The sequence below is a fragment of the Oreochromis niloticus genome, linkage group LG7 (assembly GCF_001858045.2).
Source record: "Oreochromis niloticus isolate F11D_XX linkage group LG7, O_niloticus_UMD_NMBU, whole genome shotgun sequence".
NCBI classification, from domain to species: Eukaryota; Metazoa; Chordata; class Actinopteri; order Cichliformes; family Cichlidae; genus Oreochromis; species Oreochromis niloticus.
Window position 1 is genome coordinate 36474998 of NC_031972.2, and position 18907 is coordinate 36493904.

Consider the following 18907-nt stretch of genomic DNA (forward strand, 5'->3'; position numbering starts at 1 on the left):
TTATTTATTTTTGTTTATTTTCCTGACATGCTTCCTATGACTATGAGAGCTCTGGATAAGAATTTCAATGTGCCTTGACTGCTGGTTTTATGCACAAATGGCAAATAAAGAACCTTGAACCTTGAATGTGTGTGTCTCAACAGAAGAGTCTGAGAACGAGGAGCAGGTGTTAAGGGTGTGTCTGCTGAGACTGCTGCCTGCAGATGAGTTGCTCCTTTCTGAACTATAGAAAGGTACATCAGCATTGACTACTACAAGCTTTGTCCATCTTTAATGAAAAGGTAAAGTTCTTTGCCTTAAAAGAGTTTCATGAAAGAGCTTCTTACTTCTTAGATTTAGTGTCATTATTAAACTTTAAAAAAAAAATTAAAATAAAATGAAACTGAACTCAAAACTGAAAGACTGACACAAAAAAGGCGATATTCTTTAAAAAAAATATCATTCTATAAGAAACACCAGTTATTATACCGACTGACCATTATGAGTTTTAAATTTTTTTAACTTTCAATATAATGAGAAACAGTATTTTTTGTTTGTCTTAGAAGGCCTCTATCTTTGGTAACATCTAAAATAATTTTAAAAGAACAATCAGAAATTATAAGAACTATTTATGAATTGAAAAGATGTGCAAGTTTATCTTGAGTTTTCAGTGGTGGCTGTGGTCTGTTGTGACAATGCTGGCATTTTTCACAGAACACAAACCATATGAGGAAGTCGTCACAGCTTACAGAAACAGGAGACATGTCTAGTATAACAAAATTACATTTTAAAGAGAGGTCAGCATACTTGGTTTCATTTTGACTTGGCAAACAGGTATCCAGCTGGTGTTCCAGACAATAAAGCTCACTGGTAAGTAAAGGTTCTATCAAAGGGGAAAATTATTGGTTAAATTACATATTATCTATTCTAATTATTAGAGTTTAATTCAACAATGGCCTTCATTGAGTGACCATCTGATATTTTGAAATAAAATTGAACTCAATTAGTATTATTATTATTTTTATGCAAGATGCCAATTTAGAGTTATTTATTTGCTTACTTGATTGATTTCTAATTTCTCAGTGTGCCGGCTTAATTTTGGGTATGAAAACATTAATTCAGTTTGTCAATTGTCTAACAAAATAACATAATGTTTGTGTTAAAAAGATTTTGGCATGTTTCTAAAATATTTGTATTTTCTTGCTTTTACGACGGGTGGTCTAATAAATTTGCTCACACTCGCACTACAGGGAGGAGATCTTACATATTTATACATTTATTTGACCTTTAGTGCCAGCATTGTAGCAGCAGATCATATCTAAATATTATACATGCTACCATGGTGTTATATGCATTATAAAATACATTCAGAGACTCTGCAGTGATCTCAAAATATTACTGGTTGCACTAACAAAACAGCATGTGCATGCACTTTGTTCTTCATAAAATAAACTTCTATTTTGAGCTTTCTTTTTAAAATAATATTTCAGGGAATTCTTTTACAAAGAGAACAACAAGACCAAGGCTGGAGAGCACTACTCCAACCCTTACCTTACCTCTAAACCAAGGACACCAATTAATGCTTGACAAGTTAGATATAAAGTATAATATCTCCATACATATAGGCAAAAAAGAAAAAAATGCACACGACTGAATGCATTCATGTGGAAAACGTAAGTACATCCTCTGTATCTATAGGAATAGGAAGGTAACAGGCATTGCAAATCAAATGGCTTAGATTCACTGAATATCAGCCTGGTTAGCACCACTATAAAAGCAGAGGTTTTGGCATTTGTCTGGTCTGGAGCAAAGTCCCAGGTGTTGCAATGCCCCAGTCAACATTCTCAACCTGAATGAAGTGCTGTGGCGGGACCTTAAGAGAACTGTGCATAAACGAATGGAGTGAAGAAACTTTAGTGGGGAAAAACTCCCCACTAAAGGTGAGAGACTGAAAAAGTCATAGCCAAAATGATCAAAAGTTATAACAGCCAAGGATGCTCCTACAAGCAAAATCGTGAGATGCATTTAGTTTTTTCCAAAACTGCATAAGGACCTCAGAAAACATGTTTTTCAGATGAACATAAGTATGTAGCATAAAAACAACAACCTTTTTTCTATTAAAGAAAAATAAATTGAAATCAAAAAGTTTTTTTTTTTATTTAATGAGAAGTATAAAGTAAACTGAAGAATCTTTCTGATTGTCTATTTGGTTGTCATTTGACTTGAATTTTTCCATTTTGTTTAAACAGGATGGGGGGATGGCTTATAAAGAGCGGCTTTTAAAGACTCTTAATGAGTTAGAACAAAAAGAATTTGAGAGTTTTAGGTGGTTCTTGCATTCGGGCTGCTTAGAAGGCCTTCCAAATATCCCAAAGAGCAATCTAGAGGATGCAAACAGGATGCAAACAGTCGATATGATAGTACAGACCTACAGCCAGCAGTCTGTCGAGGTGGCAAAGGAAATCTTAAAGAAGATCAGAAGAAAAGATTTGGTGGAGAAACTGACAAACCTCTGCACAGCAGTGCAAGGTAAGCACAGTGTGGCCATCTGTACTTTGTGTGTGTTCAAAAAGGTACCGTTTAAAAAAATGATTAGAACAAGCTTCGTGCAAGATTTGTTTGCTTCTAAGCCTTAAAAATATTGTAGAAAGATCAAAATGAGATGAAATCCATAAAAGCTTGAACAGCTCCAAAAGTTGGTTACACAAGAGTCCAGGTTCACTGCATGTAAGGGGACCCAAAGTACAACTGACATGAAGTGAATTTAAGAAACAGCACCAGTGGTGACCAGGCACTAATTAACACTATGGGTATGTTACATCTCATTGTGTTCTGCCTCCTGATTGGCTGTAGACAATTGTCAATCAATCTCCTCCATGCCGTGTCTCCTGTACACTACAGAATGTGTTCAACTTGTCAAATTTACATAAATCTTCAATCGCTAGCAGTGTGACTCTGAAGTGCTGTGCTGTATGTTTGTAATTTTTCTCCACAACAAACACAACAATGTCAATGAAACGTGTTGCACCGTCAAAGGCTCCTGCGGTAGCACCCAAAAGGCAGAGGAAGATGCTAACCATTGCGCAAAAATTTGGACTGGACACGCTAAAGTAAGGTAGAAGTTACTGTATTTTTTGGATTATAAGGCACATTAACCAAAACAAAACAGTTAGATAAGTCAAACTTTACTCATTCTTCTTGCTTCCTCCTCTTCCGTACCATTGATTCATTAACGTTGAATTCTCTCACAGCTGCTCTATTCCCATGTTCTACTGCGTGACTGATCGCCTTGAGATTGAAATCCGCTTCGTAAGCATATCTCTTAACAGGTTCCATCTTGGGGTCCTTATACACACACAATACGATAATATTATGTTGAAGCACAGTACGTATTACTCCGCGAGGCTCCTGACTACGGTAGCCATAATGCTCCGACAATCCATCAAGCGGTGCGGCTGCGTCGCTTACCAAAGTCGTACTAAAACATTTTTTGACAGATTTTTGACTTCTGTAAGCACAACCACGATTCATACAGAAGTCACACTGCCGTTTTTTGCGAAAATTAAAGGATTTTAAGTGCCCTTATAGTCCGAAAAATATGGTACATGGCTGTAGAGCGCCATTAATAGTAATAATAAGTATTATATAATTATAATAATTCATCATAACAATAATAATAATAATAATAATTCACTAGTTCTTAAATCCATCATTATTATTTATAGGAAAACTTATATATTTTTATTTCTCAAACAAATGTTCTGGACCTGAAAACAGGGTTTGATCTTTGGTTTCATTCTATAATACTGGACTTATTTTTCTATGAAGGTTTGAACTTTGAGAGTGTTTAAACAAGAGAGAAAAGTGTGAAAATGTTCATGCCTGTCTGAGAAAAGTGTTTACTAAGGGGTTTTACAGCCTTAAAACATCTATAATAATTGTAAAAAATAAAGCTGACTACTTCACAGATTTCCCCTATCGCAGATTATTTTTAGAACATAACTCCTGCGATAAATGGGGGACCACAGTACTATGTGTGTGTGTGTTTTTTACGGTAATTTTGATTGGAATGTGTTTGTAAGAGGAATGGACCAGAAGAGTCATTTCTCCAATCAAAGAAACTTGGTTATAATGTATCCAACCTTTCTATCTGTCTACTCTTCCATTGTACAGTGACTTTAGAAGACATACTGTCCCATTAACACAACTATTTATAAATATCTACAGAACCATGGCCCCAATGAGAAAGCCTTGTCTTAGTAACCTGTATCTCCTTGTAATTAGCTCTATTACAGTCAAACAGCTCATCTGTTCTACTGTGTACCCAGGTTCAAAATGTCCCAGCGGCCTTTGTTTCACCATTCTGGGGGAGGCAGAAGGGGCACAGCTCAATAAACTGGCTGGCATGGGACTCAGCTCTCGAGAACGCAGGGATCTCAAAGATCTATTGAACCCCCTTAGGTCCAAAAATCATTCTGAACTTCCATCTTTCTGGGGACTGATGAATGACACGAGTCAAACTCAGCCCAGTGATGATCCAATTCTCTTCCCGAAATTCCTGGCAGAATTCTGCTGCCAGAGCATCTCCATGTTTTGCCAGGACCCTTCTTAAACTGACTACAGTCAGTTTTATACACTATTGACAGTTATTCAAACACTCCACAAAGTGTTATTTTCTGTTTCCAGACTGCAGTCAGAATCTACTCTGGAATCACACCAGAGACCTGTCTGAAAATTAAAAGAATTTAGAAGAAATGTTTTAGTTGAGTATGAAAATGATTTCCAAGGTTTTTTTGTTCTTAAATATAATTTAAATGCTTTGTTTCAGAAAGAGATTCGACTCAGCTTGACAAGAGGCAAGACTCTGCCATGCTGAGGACATCCCAGGTCAAACAGAATAAAGCGTAAGTTGAAAAAAACAAAACAATAAAATGGCTGCATTTAAATGCCTCTTAATCACTTCTTCTGCAAGATGAAGCAGCTCAAAGAGAAGCTCAGTTTATTAATATTTATTTCAATCAAAGTTATGGCCTCTACAGTATTTTGGCTTATTTATAGTGAAACCCAAAATAATCACTTATTGATTTATTTGCCGTGAATGATAGTAATGAGAGACAGTGAGTGATAAATAATGTTTCATTTACCAATACAACGTTATTCTGTGTATGTTTTGTATTTCCTTCTTTTCTTTTCCCTTGTTATACTTACTGTCTTAAATAAAACCTGTATGACTCATAAATTCTTTTAAACAAGGCATTTATATAATTTTAAGCACTGATTACAGTAGCTTCAACATATACAGTCTGATTGACCAACAGCTCACAACATATTGTATCATCCAGACCTGCAACTCCAGTTTGTAACCAGTGCAGTAACAAAATATGCGCACATGTGCTGGTACACTGGTACAGCACATATGACTGAAATTCTTGTGTGCAAGCTTCACAAGCAACAGTGGTGTGCAAAATACAAGAAACATAAGATTCAAGCCAAATATAATTATAAGAATAAATATATTTACAAGAATGTATGCACATTACTAAATATGTATACCAAATTTGTACATGTAGATATATATATATATATGTGTGTGTGTGTGTGTGTGTGTGTGTATATATGTGTTTTCATGTGTATATACATATATATATGTATGTATATATATGTATGTATATGTGTGTGTGTGTGTGTGTGTGTGTTTTCATGTGTATATACATATATGTATATATATATGTATATATATATATATACATATATATCTGTAATAAAATATCCAGAGGTCAGCAGTTTGAATATTGTGCAAAAATTCTAACCAAAAGTTCTAACCACACAAAGTGGGCAACAAAATTTTTTAAAGACAACCCTTCTTGTCTAGTTTATACTTGCTAGTTGCCAGGTCTGCTCCACTGCCTTGGATGACAAAGGGTATGACATAGTCATAAACTTCTTTGATGACTTCTCTGCTGAAATCCTGTCAAGGACATGTGAACACAGATGATATCATGATTACAACTGTAGTTAGCCTAAATTTACACCTAACTTCAATATTTCTTATGAGAACAATGACTTCAGCTGAGGCTGACATGACTAGCCAAAGTTAATCCAACATATAATCTAATATAATATAATCAATAATATAATCAGTGATAATGTTTTTTATTGGCATCTGATATGCAAATTAAAACAAATGGGTTTGAAGATGAGATTTAAACTGCGTCAAAGAGTTGAGCTGACGAAGGTGTAGTTCAGAGTAGTGTTCCAGAGCTAAAGGCACAAGCACCCATGGTGTTAAGTTTTAAAGTCACAACTGACAGTCACATCAGTAGTTAATATTACTTGGTGCAATGGGTGAAATGTACACTGAAACAATTACAACCAAATGTGAAGTAACAGATCGAAAAAAAGGTGACATTTGAAAATAAAATCACTAAAAGAATTTCAGCAAACAAATAATATGGTCAAAAAGTCTTTTCTCTGAAGTTCGTGAACAAATGAGTGATTGGTTGTGTCTAATCATTCTTTTGCTGAAAGGGTGGCATGGTGTTGGAGTGGTTGGCACTATCACCTTAAAGCAAGAGAGTTTTTGGATCAAATCCCAGTTGTATTCTTTTCTGTGAAGATTATGTGTCCTCTATATGTTCTCGAGCATATTCAACCTCTATCCACAGTCTAAAATATGTCTATAAATTATTCTGGTTAATTCTTCTCTTAGCTGCTCCCTTTAGGGATCTTCACAGTGGGTCATCTGTCTCCATCTCACCCTGTCTATAACACCCTGCTCTGGCACAGCTATCCTCTGCAAGTCCTCCTTCATTACATCCATTAATATTCTCTTTGGTCTTTGTGTTTTCTTTATGCCTTCATATTCACCCTTTGCCCACTGTAACTTCTTTGCACATGTCCAAACCAATGTTAATAACATGGTCTACAACAACAGTCATGGTATCAACATATCAACAAAATAATGTTTACAGTTTTGGGGTATTTTCAGCAAATCTCAACTTTTTCTACAGGATCCGTAACAGTTCATCCAAATACAAGGACATCATTTCTAAATGTATGGTGATCCAGTTAAGATCTCCTGCTGTCTACCAGCTGAAACCAAAGAAAGAGAAGTTTGGAACTCTGACCAGAATGACTGTCGGTGAAAAAAATCCAAACAAGCCAAATAAAACCATCTTACTTGTGGGAGAAACAGGAGCTGGAAAATCTACTCTGATCAACGCTCTGTTTAACTACACCATAGGAGTGAAGTGGGAGGATGACGTCTGGTTTCAGATTGTAAAGGAGAAGAAGAGAAGTCAGACACAAAGTCAGACATTAGATGTGATCGTGTACGAGATCTTTGGTTTTGAAGATGAAACTCTGCCCTACTCTCTGACCATCATCGATACTCCTGGGTATGGAAGTACCAGAGGGGCCCAACATGATGACTTGACCACAAAACACATATTGGAGTTGTTTCAATCAGATAATGTAGTTCATGAAGTTCATGCAGTGGGTCTGGTGATGAAGGCAAGCGATAACCGACTGAATGATCGACTGGGGTATGTCTGTGATGCAATGATGTCTCTGTTTGGAAAAGACCTGGAGAAAAACATTGTAGCTCTCATCACACACTCAGATGGAAGAACACCTACAAATGCTCTTCAGGCTATTAAAGAAGCAAAAATTCAATGTGCCAAAGATACGAAGAAACAGCCTGTTTACTTCATTTTTAATAACTGCCAGCATGAAGAGCGAATAAAGGCAACGGAAATAACAGAAATAAGTCAGTTTACAGCCTTTGTTGAAAAAGTAGAACCTCGACAAATGGAAATGAGTGTGGATGTTCTCAATGAAAGAATCAGACTGACAGCCTGCATCCAAAACCTGCAAGAGAAAATCAACCTGACTGAACTGAAACAGACAGAAATCAAACAGATACAAAAAGCTCTGAAAAAAGCTGAAGAAAAGATGAAGAAGAATGAAAACTTCACTGTAGAAGTTGATGAGGTCTACAAAGACAAAGAACCGATTGATGGAGGGATGTGGGGGTTGATTTTTTATGTAGGAGCTGTCTGCTGTACAGTCTGTGAGGAGACCTGTCACTATCCTGGATGCACAAAGGCCTGGTATCCTAAATACTGTCAGATTATTAAACATGGCCGCTGCACTGTTTGTCGTGAGAAGTGTCCTGCCTCAGATCATGTGAAAGGAAATTGGAGATATGTGACCAAGACAAGGAAAGTTCAGAAGAAAATGGAAGATGTGAAGGAGAAGTACGAGAAGAATAAATCAGAAAGTGAGAACATGTTGAGTCTTTTGGGAAATCTCGAAAGAGAAATGAAACAGCTGACAGCAGAGAAGTCACAGTTACTGGATGAGTCCTACCAACATGTTGTCAGATTGGAGCAGATCGCTCTGAAAGACAATTCTTTATCCACTATTGTCCACTTGGACTTCCTGATTAAGAAGATGAAGGAGGAACAAGACACAGAGAAGGTCCAGAAACTGGAGGAGATAAAAAGTAGACAGGATGAAGGAACCAGAGCAGCTCTGAGATACAAACAGCACATGGAAAAGCAGTTACAGAAGCAGGGAACTTGGCCAACATATTTCTGACTACTGCCATAAACAGACAATCATAGTTCTTTCTATCAACAAACTACCAACATTAAACAGAAAAGTAGGAGAAGAAAAATTCTGAGTATTTTCTTAATTAAGTAACTTTACAATGTGAAAAGATTCAATGTATTGTAACAAAAAATTACTACCAAGTATTATTAGATACAAAGAATCTTTATATGATGATTACATGACTATATGACGATGATCAGTTATTTTGTGTTATGGCTGCATCTTACTTTTTCAGGATCACTCTGCAGGATAATCATATGATTAGCATTGAGAATTTACTTTATTCTTGAGGATGGCTGGACATGTGTAAACCTTTTTAACTATTGCCATGAGTTCTGCACTGATGAGGGTGTGAGAAGAAGCTAAAAGCACCTAAGAACATGTCTAATTCCCATATAATACAAACATTTACATGAAAACAACAAGGAATACGTTAAAACTAGCACTCTTCAAAAGCATAAATATCATGACACACAATAATTTGTGAGATATAAAAATATAATAATAATAACTGCTTACTGGGGAACACTACGTACCCAGATTCTGTTAATGCTTTGTTAATGCTCATGAGTCAGATGTTCACTTTGTTCATGAGTTCTCTCCGTGGTCTCTGGCTTCCTCCCACAGTCCAAAGACATATGGTAGGGTTAGGTAAACTGGAGAATGCCCAAAATTGTGAATGTGAGTGACTGGTTGCCTGTCTTTCTGTTAGTTTGTGGGAGACTGGTGATCTCACCAACGTGTACCCTGCCTCTCAGCCTATGGCCCCGAACTGGACAAGCAGACAGATGGATTTGTTTCCTTTTATGGAGGAATTTCAATTCAATTTATATAGCAACAATTGCATAACAGTTGCCTCAAAGCGCTTTATATGGTAAACACTCATAGTAGAGAGACAGAGCAATCAGGCAACCTCAAATGAGCAAGCACTTGGCAATAGTAGAAGGGAAAAACTCCCTTTAACCAAAAGAAAGCTCCATGAAAACCAGGTTGGGGGTGATGGGAAATAGAAGCGAGAAAAGGCAAACTATGGGAGAAAAAGACAGCATTTAAAATTTTAGCATTTACTCAGGCAGACAGGCCAAAATATGAGAGTGAGAGAATAAAAACAAGTATGATCAATGCAGAGAGGTCTATGAACACATAGTCAGTGAAGAAGAAATATTCAATGCATCATGGGAATCCCCCAGGAGCCTACACATATTGTAGCTTGTCGCGCTACCCGATCTGTACCGGAACCCGATCGGTACCACACATGTGCGAAAGGCCACTACTTCCGCTCGAAGCATTTTACGATAGTTACCGGTCAGAGTATCTGTTAAGATGTTAACAATAATAAGTATCTCTTAAAATGTTTGCAGTAATGAAACATTTCAATATAATGTAGACAAAAAAAAAAAGATAGTTACGGATCAGGACTCCCTGATCCCTACCGCGCATGTGCTTCTTCTTCTGTTTCGTTTAATGGCAGTTTACTCCCCAGTGTACGAGGATACCGCCACTTTGTGCCCGAGCGAATGAGCCCTATTGTAAACTGAACTAGCGTCATTACAAATCGCGTTTGTGTATGCGTTAAATTTGATTTAGTGATAGTCGAGTGTGTTTATGCTTGTCTGTGTGGAGAGGATATGCATTAGCAAAAAAGAAAGTTTTAAGCCTACTCTTGAAAGTAGAGATAGTGTCTGTCTCCCGAATCCAAACTGGAAGCTGGTTCCACAGAAGAGGGTCCTGAAAACTGAAGGCTCTCCCTCCCATTCTACTTTTAAATACTCTAGGAACAGCAAGTAGGCCTGCAGAGCGAGAGCGAAGTGCTCTAATATGGTGATATGGTACTACAAGGTCATTAAGATAAGATGGGGCCTGATTATTTAAGACCTTGTATGTGAGGAGCAGGATTTTGAATTCAATTCTGCATTTAACAGGAAGCCAATGAAGGGAAGCCAAAACAGGAGAAATCTGCTCTCTCTTTCTAGTCCCTGTCAGTACTCTTGCTGCAGCATTTTGGATTAGCTGAAGGCTTTTCAGCGAGTTTTTAGGACATCCTGATAATAATGAATTACAGTAGTCCAGCCTGGAAGTAATAAATGCATGAACTAGTTTTTCAGCGTCACTCTGAGACAGGATATTTCTAACTTTAGAGATGTTGTACAAATGGAAGAAAGCAGTCTTACATATTTGTTTAATATGTGCGTTGAAGGACATATCCTGGTCAAAAATAACTCCAAGGTTCCTCACAGTGTTACTGGAGGCCAAGGTAATGCCATCCAGAGTAAGAATCTGGTTAGATACCATATTTCTAAGATTTTCAGGGCCGAGTACAATAACCTCAGTTTTATCTGAATTAAGAAGCAGAAAGTTAGCGGTCATCCAGGTCTTTATGTCTTTAAGACATTCCTGCAGTTTAACTAATTGGTGTGTGTTACCTGGCTTCATGGACAGAAAAAATAAAGATAAAATTTTATGATGCATTGGCTCAAATGCAGCACTGAGGTCTAACTGTCAGAGGCCATATGATTTTAACCTTTATGACTGCTGTTTCTTTGCTAGGATGAATTCTAGATCTTGAGTGAAATATTTTTCTGCAATGATCAGTTAGCCTTTCATCTGACTGATACCATGTGTTCTTCATGTGTGTTCAAGCTCTGAATGACTCGTCGAAATATTTCACATGACTCTGTCTGCGTGGAAACATTTGGAATTTATTTATTCAAATTCTCTTTTTTTCTGTCACTCCTCAATAATATTAAAATTAATTGTAAATTTTTCTTTTGAAACCCCCCCACAAACTTTTTAAGGGAATGTCGTATACATGCATGCATGTTATAACAACAAGAGGGGCATTTTAAAGGCTGATAAAGCAGGTGAAATAAAATATACTGTATGATGAATATTGCATATTGCTGTCAGAGTAACTTAAATGCCATGAAACCACTTGAATTGCACAGTTACTGGGTTAAGGCATGATAGAAACTAAATGAGTTTCTAAAGACACTTGCATCACAACATTTGTATACAAAGTGTTAGACATAAAAACTGAAGTAATTCATCTTCTGAAAGGTTACGGAAATCTATTTTTTATCTTTACTAAATGATCAATAACTTTTTTGTGACTAAAACGTGTCTTAAAAGTAGAGATAGTGTCTGTCTCCCGAATCCAAACTGGAAGCTGGTTCCACAGAAGAGGGGCCTGAAAACTGAAGGCTCTCCCTCCCATTCTACTTTTAAATACTCTAGGAACAGCAAGTAAGCCTGCAGTGTGAGAGTGAAGTGCTCTAATAGGGTGATATGGTACTACAAGGTCATTAAGATAAGATGGGGCCTGATTATTTAAGACCTTGTATGTGAGGAGCAGGATTTTGAATTCAATTCTGCATTTAACAGGAAGCCAATGAAGGGAAGCCAAAACAGGAGAAATCTGCTCTCTCTTTCTAGTCCCTGTCAGTACTCTTGCTGCAGCATTTTGGATTAACTGAAGGCTTTTCAGGGAGTTTTTAGGACATCCTGATAATAATGAATTACAGTAGTCCAGCCTGGAAGTAATGAATGCATGAACTAGTTTTTCAGCATCACTCTGAGACAGGATATTTCTAACTTTAGAGATGTTGTGCAAATGGAAGAAAGCAGTCTTACATATTTGTTTAATATGTGCATTGAAGGACATGTCCTGGTCAAAAACGACTCCAAGGTTCCTCACTGTGTTACTGGAGGCCAAGGTAATGCCATCCAGAGTAAGAATCTGGTTAGATACCATATTTCTAAGATTTTCAGGGCCGAGTACAATAACCTCAGTTTTATCTGAATTAAGAAGCAGAAAGTTTGAGGTCATCCAGGTCTTTATGTCTTTAAAACTTTCCTGCAGTTTAACTAATTGGTGTGTGTTACCTGGCTACATGGACAGATAGAGCTGCGTGTCATCTGCATAGCAGTGAAAATTTATGCTATGTTTTCTAATGATACTGCCCAAGGGAAGCATGTATAATGTAAGCAGAACTGGTCCTAGCACTGAACGCTGTGGAACTCCATAATTAACCTCAGCATGTGAAAAGGACTCTCCATTTACATGAACAAACTGGAGTCTATTAGATAGATATGATACAAACCACTGCAGTGCAGTACCTGTAATACCTACAGCATGTTCTAATCGCTCTAATAGGATATTATGGTCAACAGTATTGAACGCTGCACTGAGGTCTAGCAGGACAAGCACAGAGATGAGTCCACTGTCAGAGGCCATAAGAAGATCATTTGTAACCTTCACTAAAGCTGTTTCTGTGCTGTGATGAGCTCTGAAACCTGACTGAAACTCTTCAAATACTGAAACTCTTCAACACATGAACAAGTTGGCGGTGTACCTGGGGCTTCTGTTTAAGACTATGCTTCCTCCTCACCGTCACCCAGCCATTCTGTTTCCCCAGGTGCTCAGGACAGTCTGCCAGGAGACAGCTATCGGGGCCTACGCTTTATTCAGCTGCACTGGCTACAGGCGCCTGGCTAGCCATGAATTTTTCAAGAGTCCAAAGCCGAGTCTCCAATTCAGTGATCCTGGCCTCCAGAGCAGCAAATAGGCTACATTTGTTACAAGTATGATTACAAGCTAAAGGAGGCCAAGTAACCAAACATCTGACACAATGAGCAGCAAATTGTAGGGGGGACAGATAAAGAGGCCGTGATGCCTGCGAGTCAGCTACAAGCTAAGCTAAACTAGCAAAAGAGTAAAGACAGTGTCTGTACTCGCATTCTCGGCAAGTCCGGACTTTGTAAGTTCGCATGGGAGTCCGGACTTGCTGATAACGCGAGAACGTGGCGCGATTTATGTACAATTGGAACGCCAGTGTACTTGATGACATCACAGCTCCGGAGTTTTTACTGCCCTCCCCTTTTAATTTAACTGTTAATATTCATATTTGCAATGGAAATTACATATGATATGAAAAAAATTACACATGATGTTGTAGATTTTTTAAGAAGATCTTAAGTACTTTGGCAAAATTTGCTTCATATCACTTACATATCATCTGTTTTATAATGTCTAATAAGCCTCATACAGTTAAGCACAATCACTACATGACAGAAAGACAAGCTTAAGCTCTCTATTAATAAAAATAGTATACATGTATGCCTGAATAAAAACAAACAGGTGAGATGTTAGAATGCCTTTATTTTTGTTTTAGTGGACACTCAAAAATTACAATAGACGGCTGCTGGGGTTTGGACGAGAACTGAACAAATATTTAAAATATAATCTGATCATTTTTGGAGCAGCCTTCAGAATCTCCACCTAATAACATGCTGTTTTGGGTCCTGGTGAAAATGTTTCCTCCTGAATTTAAATATTTTTAACTTTAGGTTAAATCCAGAGTCAGCTAATCTCAGCCAAACTGATTTACTCAGGAACAAATAACACACTGAAATAAACCAAACATTAACATTTAGAAGTTATCTAAGTGACTTATATATCATGTTTAACCTGAGTAGCGAAACACCGCGGGGTGTTTGAAAACGATGTGACGGGAGTCCACTGTTCTCATCAGCTCCAGTGAGCCTTGACCTCCCAGTCTGTTATCGAGCTGGAGAGTAATGGATGTCTCCACAAACGTTGGAACACTTTTGCAAATATGTGATGTCTTGATAAATCAAGCAGATATTTGAAGTTTACACAGCTACATTCTTGCCTGAAAGAGTAATATTTAGTATTTAGCCGCTCCTCCGCCATTGCCGCATTTGAGTTTTGGACAAAATGCATTCTGGGATATTTGGCTGTACCAAGTCCACACAAGCCACCACCGATGAATGCTCGATAAAACGGGAGGAGCAAAACCACATCCGGGAATTTTTCCCGTTCTCGGCTTGATGCGTACTTTGAATTGGAACAGTATGTGGTCTTCGACTGACGACGTATCACAAGTCCACGAGACCGCAAGTACACAGAAGTATGCAACACCTGGCAGGCTCTGCCTCCCATTCTACTTTTAAATATTCCAGGAACATTCAGTAAGCATACAGTCTGAGAGCAAAGTGTTCGAACGGGGTAATATGGTACTATAAGTCAGGGCTCGCAAAATTTCAAAATCCCTGCTAGCCCTTCGGGCAGGCACTCTTCAGTTTTTGGTAGCCCAAAATAAATTTAAGTAGCCTGAATAAAAAAAGAGAACAATTTTTTGATTGATGTTTTGTTTCCTTTACAATATTATACATTTAAGTACATTATACATTAAAGTATAATATTGTAAAGGAAACAAAACATCAATCAAAAAATTGTTAAAACACAAATTGTATAAAAATTAAAACCATCAACTCAAGTACTTGGTTCAAATTGAACAGAAATTTCTATGAATTTGTAAGAACTGTGTAGAACATGAATCAGTCTGTGTCAGATCCTGAATCTGACATTTCCACTGAAGTCACGGGTAAGAGGTAAGTGGAACCAAGATCTAGGCCATTTGCTTTTTGAAGTTTGCAAAGACTGCTAAATTTTGCCAATGGTAGTTCACTTTTTGCAACATAGTACGCTGTTCTAAACAGATTTTTCAGGAGTTCTTGTTGTACTTGGTTTATCTTTAGTGTGTTTTTTGCAATTGGTGTTTGTTCTGGGAAAGATACTGCAGACTGAGCAATAATGCATTTCTTGCATTTGTTCTGATGCTCTATTCCTATGATAGCCCGACGGGCAGGGCTGAGTTAGATTTTGGTAGCCCGACTGGAAAAATCGCTAGCCCCGGGACGTCGGGCTAGCGATTTTACGAGCCCTGATAAGGTCATTAAGATAAGATGGGGCCTGATTATTTAAGACCTTGTATGTGAGGAGCAGGATTTTGAATTCTAGATTTAACAGGGAGCCAATGAAGGGAAGCCAATAAAGGACAAATCTGTTCAGAAAAGAAAATGTTCTATACCTCATTTGCCAAGGCAGCTGCAAGGAACTAAAGCCATGTCCCTCGGATTATCCTTGGTGAGTAGCTCTGGAGTGGAGGTTGCTTGGCTCATTGCTATAAGCCACGATGCATGTACAACTGTTCTAGAAGCTTGGTCCGCATTTCCAGCAAAATGTAGAGAGAGTAGTGGTAGTGTGAGGAGTTCAGAGATTAGGGGCTACTCCTCCACGTCAAAAAGAGCTAGTTGAGGTGGTCTGAGCATCTCACAAGGATGCTGCCTGGGTGAAGTGTTTTGGGCATGGATGCACGAATCTACTTAAACGAATCACTCTTATTTGGCCTTACACAAAAATCCATCAATAAGCTTCAACATGTCCAGAACTCAGCCGCCTGTATTATCACTAGGACTCCCTCTACCCACCACATCAACCCTATTCTGAAGCAGCTTCACTGGCTCCCGGTCACATCTCGCATTAATTTTAAAATACTCCTCCATATGTTTAGGGCTATAGCCCTAAACATATGGAGGAGTATTTTAAACTAAAGTCTAAAGTCACGAGGTATGGTGGGGAGAGAGAATGAATATATTCATTCTCTCTCCCCACCATACCTCGTGACTTTAGTCACTCGGCCCCTCGACGTTAGAATTCCCTACCCCCTGACCTCAGAAACATCACTTCATTCCCTCTTTTTAAGTCCAACCTCAAAACCCACCTGTTACTCCACCTGCCTACTCCATATAACTTATCCATGATCTTAAACTTTCTATCTGCTACTCTTATTATTGTATTGTATTTCAGGTTTTTATGCCTGTTTTATTTGGGCGTTTTAAATAATATGTATTATTAGTAGTAGTAGTATTAGTAGTATTAGTATTAGTATTATCGTTAAAAGAATTGATTAAATAAAAAGCAACAACAAACAAAACACATACGTATTCGAATGTTTTCAACTTCTTTTTTTTTTTTTCTTTTAACCAGAAATACAAACCCCTCATCCAAATACAAAGACATCACGTCCAACAGTGATCTGATCCATTCAGGACCTCCTGCTGTCTACCAGCTGAAACCAAAGAAGGAGAAGTTTGGAACTCTGACCAGAATGACTGTCGGTGAAAAAAATCTAAACAAGACAAATAAAACCATCTTACTTGTGGGAGAAACAGGAGCAGGAAAATCTACTCTGATCAACGCTCTGTTCAACTACAGCATAGGAGTGAGGTGGGAGGATGAAGTCTGGTTTCAGATCGTAAAGGAGGAGAAAAAACAGCAAGCAGAAAGTCAGACATCAGATGTGATCGTGTACGAGATCTTTGGTTTTGAAGATAAAACTCTTCCCTACTCTCTGACCATCATCGATACTCCTGGATATGGAAACACCAAAACGATCGAACATGATGGCATCATTAGTCAAAGGTCACTGGAGATGTTTCAATCAGAGGATGGAGTCCATGAAGTTCATGCAGTGGGTCTGGTAATGAAGGCAACAGATAATCGACTGAGTGACCGACTGATGTATGTTTTAAATTCAGCAATGTCTCTGTTTGGAAAAGACCTGGAGAAAAACATTGTAGCTCTCATCACACACTCAGATGGAAAAAGACCTAGAAATGCTCTTGAAGCTCTTGAAACTGGAAAGACAAAATGTGCCAAAAATGAGGAGAATCAGGTTGTTCACTTTCTGTTTAATAACTGCCAGTATGAAAACCAAACAGAGGAAGGAGACCTGAAAGTGGTCAATGAAATATCAGAAAGAGGAATGCTGAAGTTCACTGCCTTTTTGAAAGAGTCCAAACCTCAAAGACTGGAGAAAACTGTGCATGTTTTGAATGAACGCATTAGACTGACAGCCTGCATCCAAAACCTGCAAGAGAAAATCAAATTGACTGAACTGAAAGAAACAGAAATCAGACAGATTCAAGAAGCTCTGAAAAAAAATGAAAAAAAAATTAAGAAGAATAAAAACTTCACTGTAGAAGTTGATGAGGTCTACAAAGACAAAGAACCGATTGATGGAGGAATGTGGTTCATTTTTTATGTAGGAGCTGTCTGCTGTACAGTCTGTGAGGAGACCTGTCACTATCCTGCATGCACAAAGGCCTGGTATCCTAAATACTGTCAGATTATTAAACATGGCCGCTGCACTGTTTGTCGTGAGAAGTGTCCTGCCTCAGATCATGTGAAAGGAAATTGGAGATATGTGACCAAGACAAGGAAAGTTCAGAAGACCAACGAAGAAATGAAAGAAAAGTACGAGAAGAATAAATCAGAAAGTGAGAACATGTTGAGTCTTTTGGGAAATCTCGAAGGGGAAATGAAACAGCTGACAGCAGAGAAGTCACAGTTACTGGATGAGTCCTACCAACATGTTGTCAGACTGGAGCAGATCGCTCTGAAAGCTGATTCAGCATCCACTGTTGTCCACTTGGACTTCCTGATTGAGAAGATGAAGGAGAGAGGAGACACAGAGAAGGTCCAGAAACTGGAGGAGATGAGAAGCAGAGTGGATGATGGAACCAAAGCAGCTCTGCGGTACAAACATGATAATGAAACAGTTTCTTTGCTTTAAATGTAGTAAGGATGCCCCCTGCTGTTTAATGATCAGTACAACAGTGTGTGAGAACAACTGCCAAGCTGATTTCAATCTCTTCAGGCTCAAGTAAATTTCTCTTTATAAAAGTTAGAGGCTAAAAGTATTTAATACCACATCAAATGTAATTAAATAATAACTAATAGTTAAATTTTAATTAATGTACTATAATTCATTTAGTTATTTGACCTAACCACTGTGAGTTCATATAGGCTGACTCTAATTTTAAAGAAATCATTTGAGAATTGTACATGCAGTGACTAGCTCAATTAAATATTTGGGAGCATGTAAGTTAATGAACAAAGTTGGTTGATTCATGCAATGGTCCTGGGTTTGACTCTACCTTTCGGGCCCACAGACATGCCAAATCCATTTTTTTAAACTTCTATATCAGAGCAATACAAATGAGTACCATTTGTAAAGTTTATCAAATCTTATTTATATAAAAAAAAAAAATGTAAAGGCCAAATATCAACCTTGTGAAACCCCGTAGTCTTAAGTAAATCAGATTAAACATGTCTGATCTCTATCTTTTGTATTTTTGTTCTTATCATTGTTATTTCGTGTGGAGGGATTTTTTTTTTCATTCCAGGCAGTGCACAAGTTGGTCAGTCTGGTCTTGCAGTCTCGGCTGACTGTTCTGTCTACCAGTAGCTGGTGTTTTGCGCCTCTGGTATTCTTGCCAATCCCTTTCTGTGCCCCGCTCATGTATTGACCCATGTGTCTGTTCATCTTAGCCGATATGATGCCTGACAGGAGCTTCCATGTAGTACTGAGGCAGGTTATTGGTTGGTAGTTGGATGGGACCGGTCCCTTCTTGGGGTCCTTGGGGATCAGGACCATCCGACCTT

General features: G+C 38.0%; 1 protein-coding gene across 1 annotated transcript; it reads left to right on the forward strand.

The window, feature by feature from the left end:
• The first annotated feature begins 762 nt into the window (after positions 1–762).
• LOC100700602 (uncharacterized) lies at positions 763–18639 on the forward strand. The gene is made up of 4 exons (XM_019362047.1): positions 763–849; positions 2229–2508; positions 4808–4883; positions 16448–18639. Exons 2-4 carry the CDS (start codon positions 2238–2240, stop codon positions 18033–18035), a joined length of 1935 nt encoding a protein of 644 aa, XP_019217592.1. The 5' UTR covers positions 763–849; positions 2229–2237; the 3' UTR covers positions 18036–18639.
• Positions 18640–18907: the final 268 nt, after the last annotated feature.

Coding starts and splice junctions, on each gene's coding strand:
- LOC100700602 (XM_019362047.1), top strand. CDS start 2,238: ATGGCTTATAAAGAGCGGCTTTTAAAGACTCTTAATGAGTTAGAACAA. Junction 2,509..4,807: donor CCTCTGCACAGCAGTGCAAG/GTAAGCACAGTG, acceptor GCTTTGTTTCAG/AAAGAGATTCGACTCAGCTT. Junction 4,884..16,447: donor CAGGTCAAACAGAATAAAGC/GTAAGTTGAAAA, acceptor TCTTTTAACCAG/AAATACAAACCCCTCATCCA.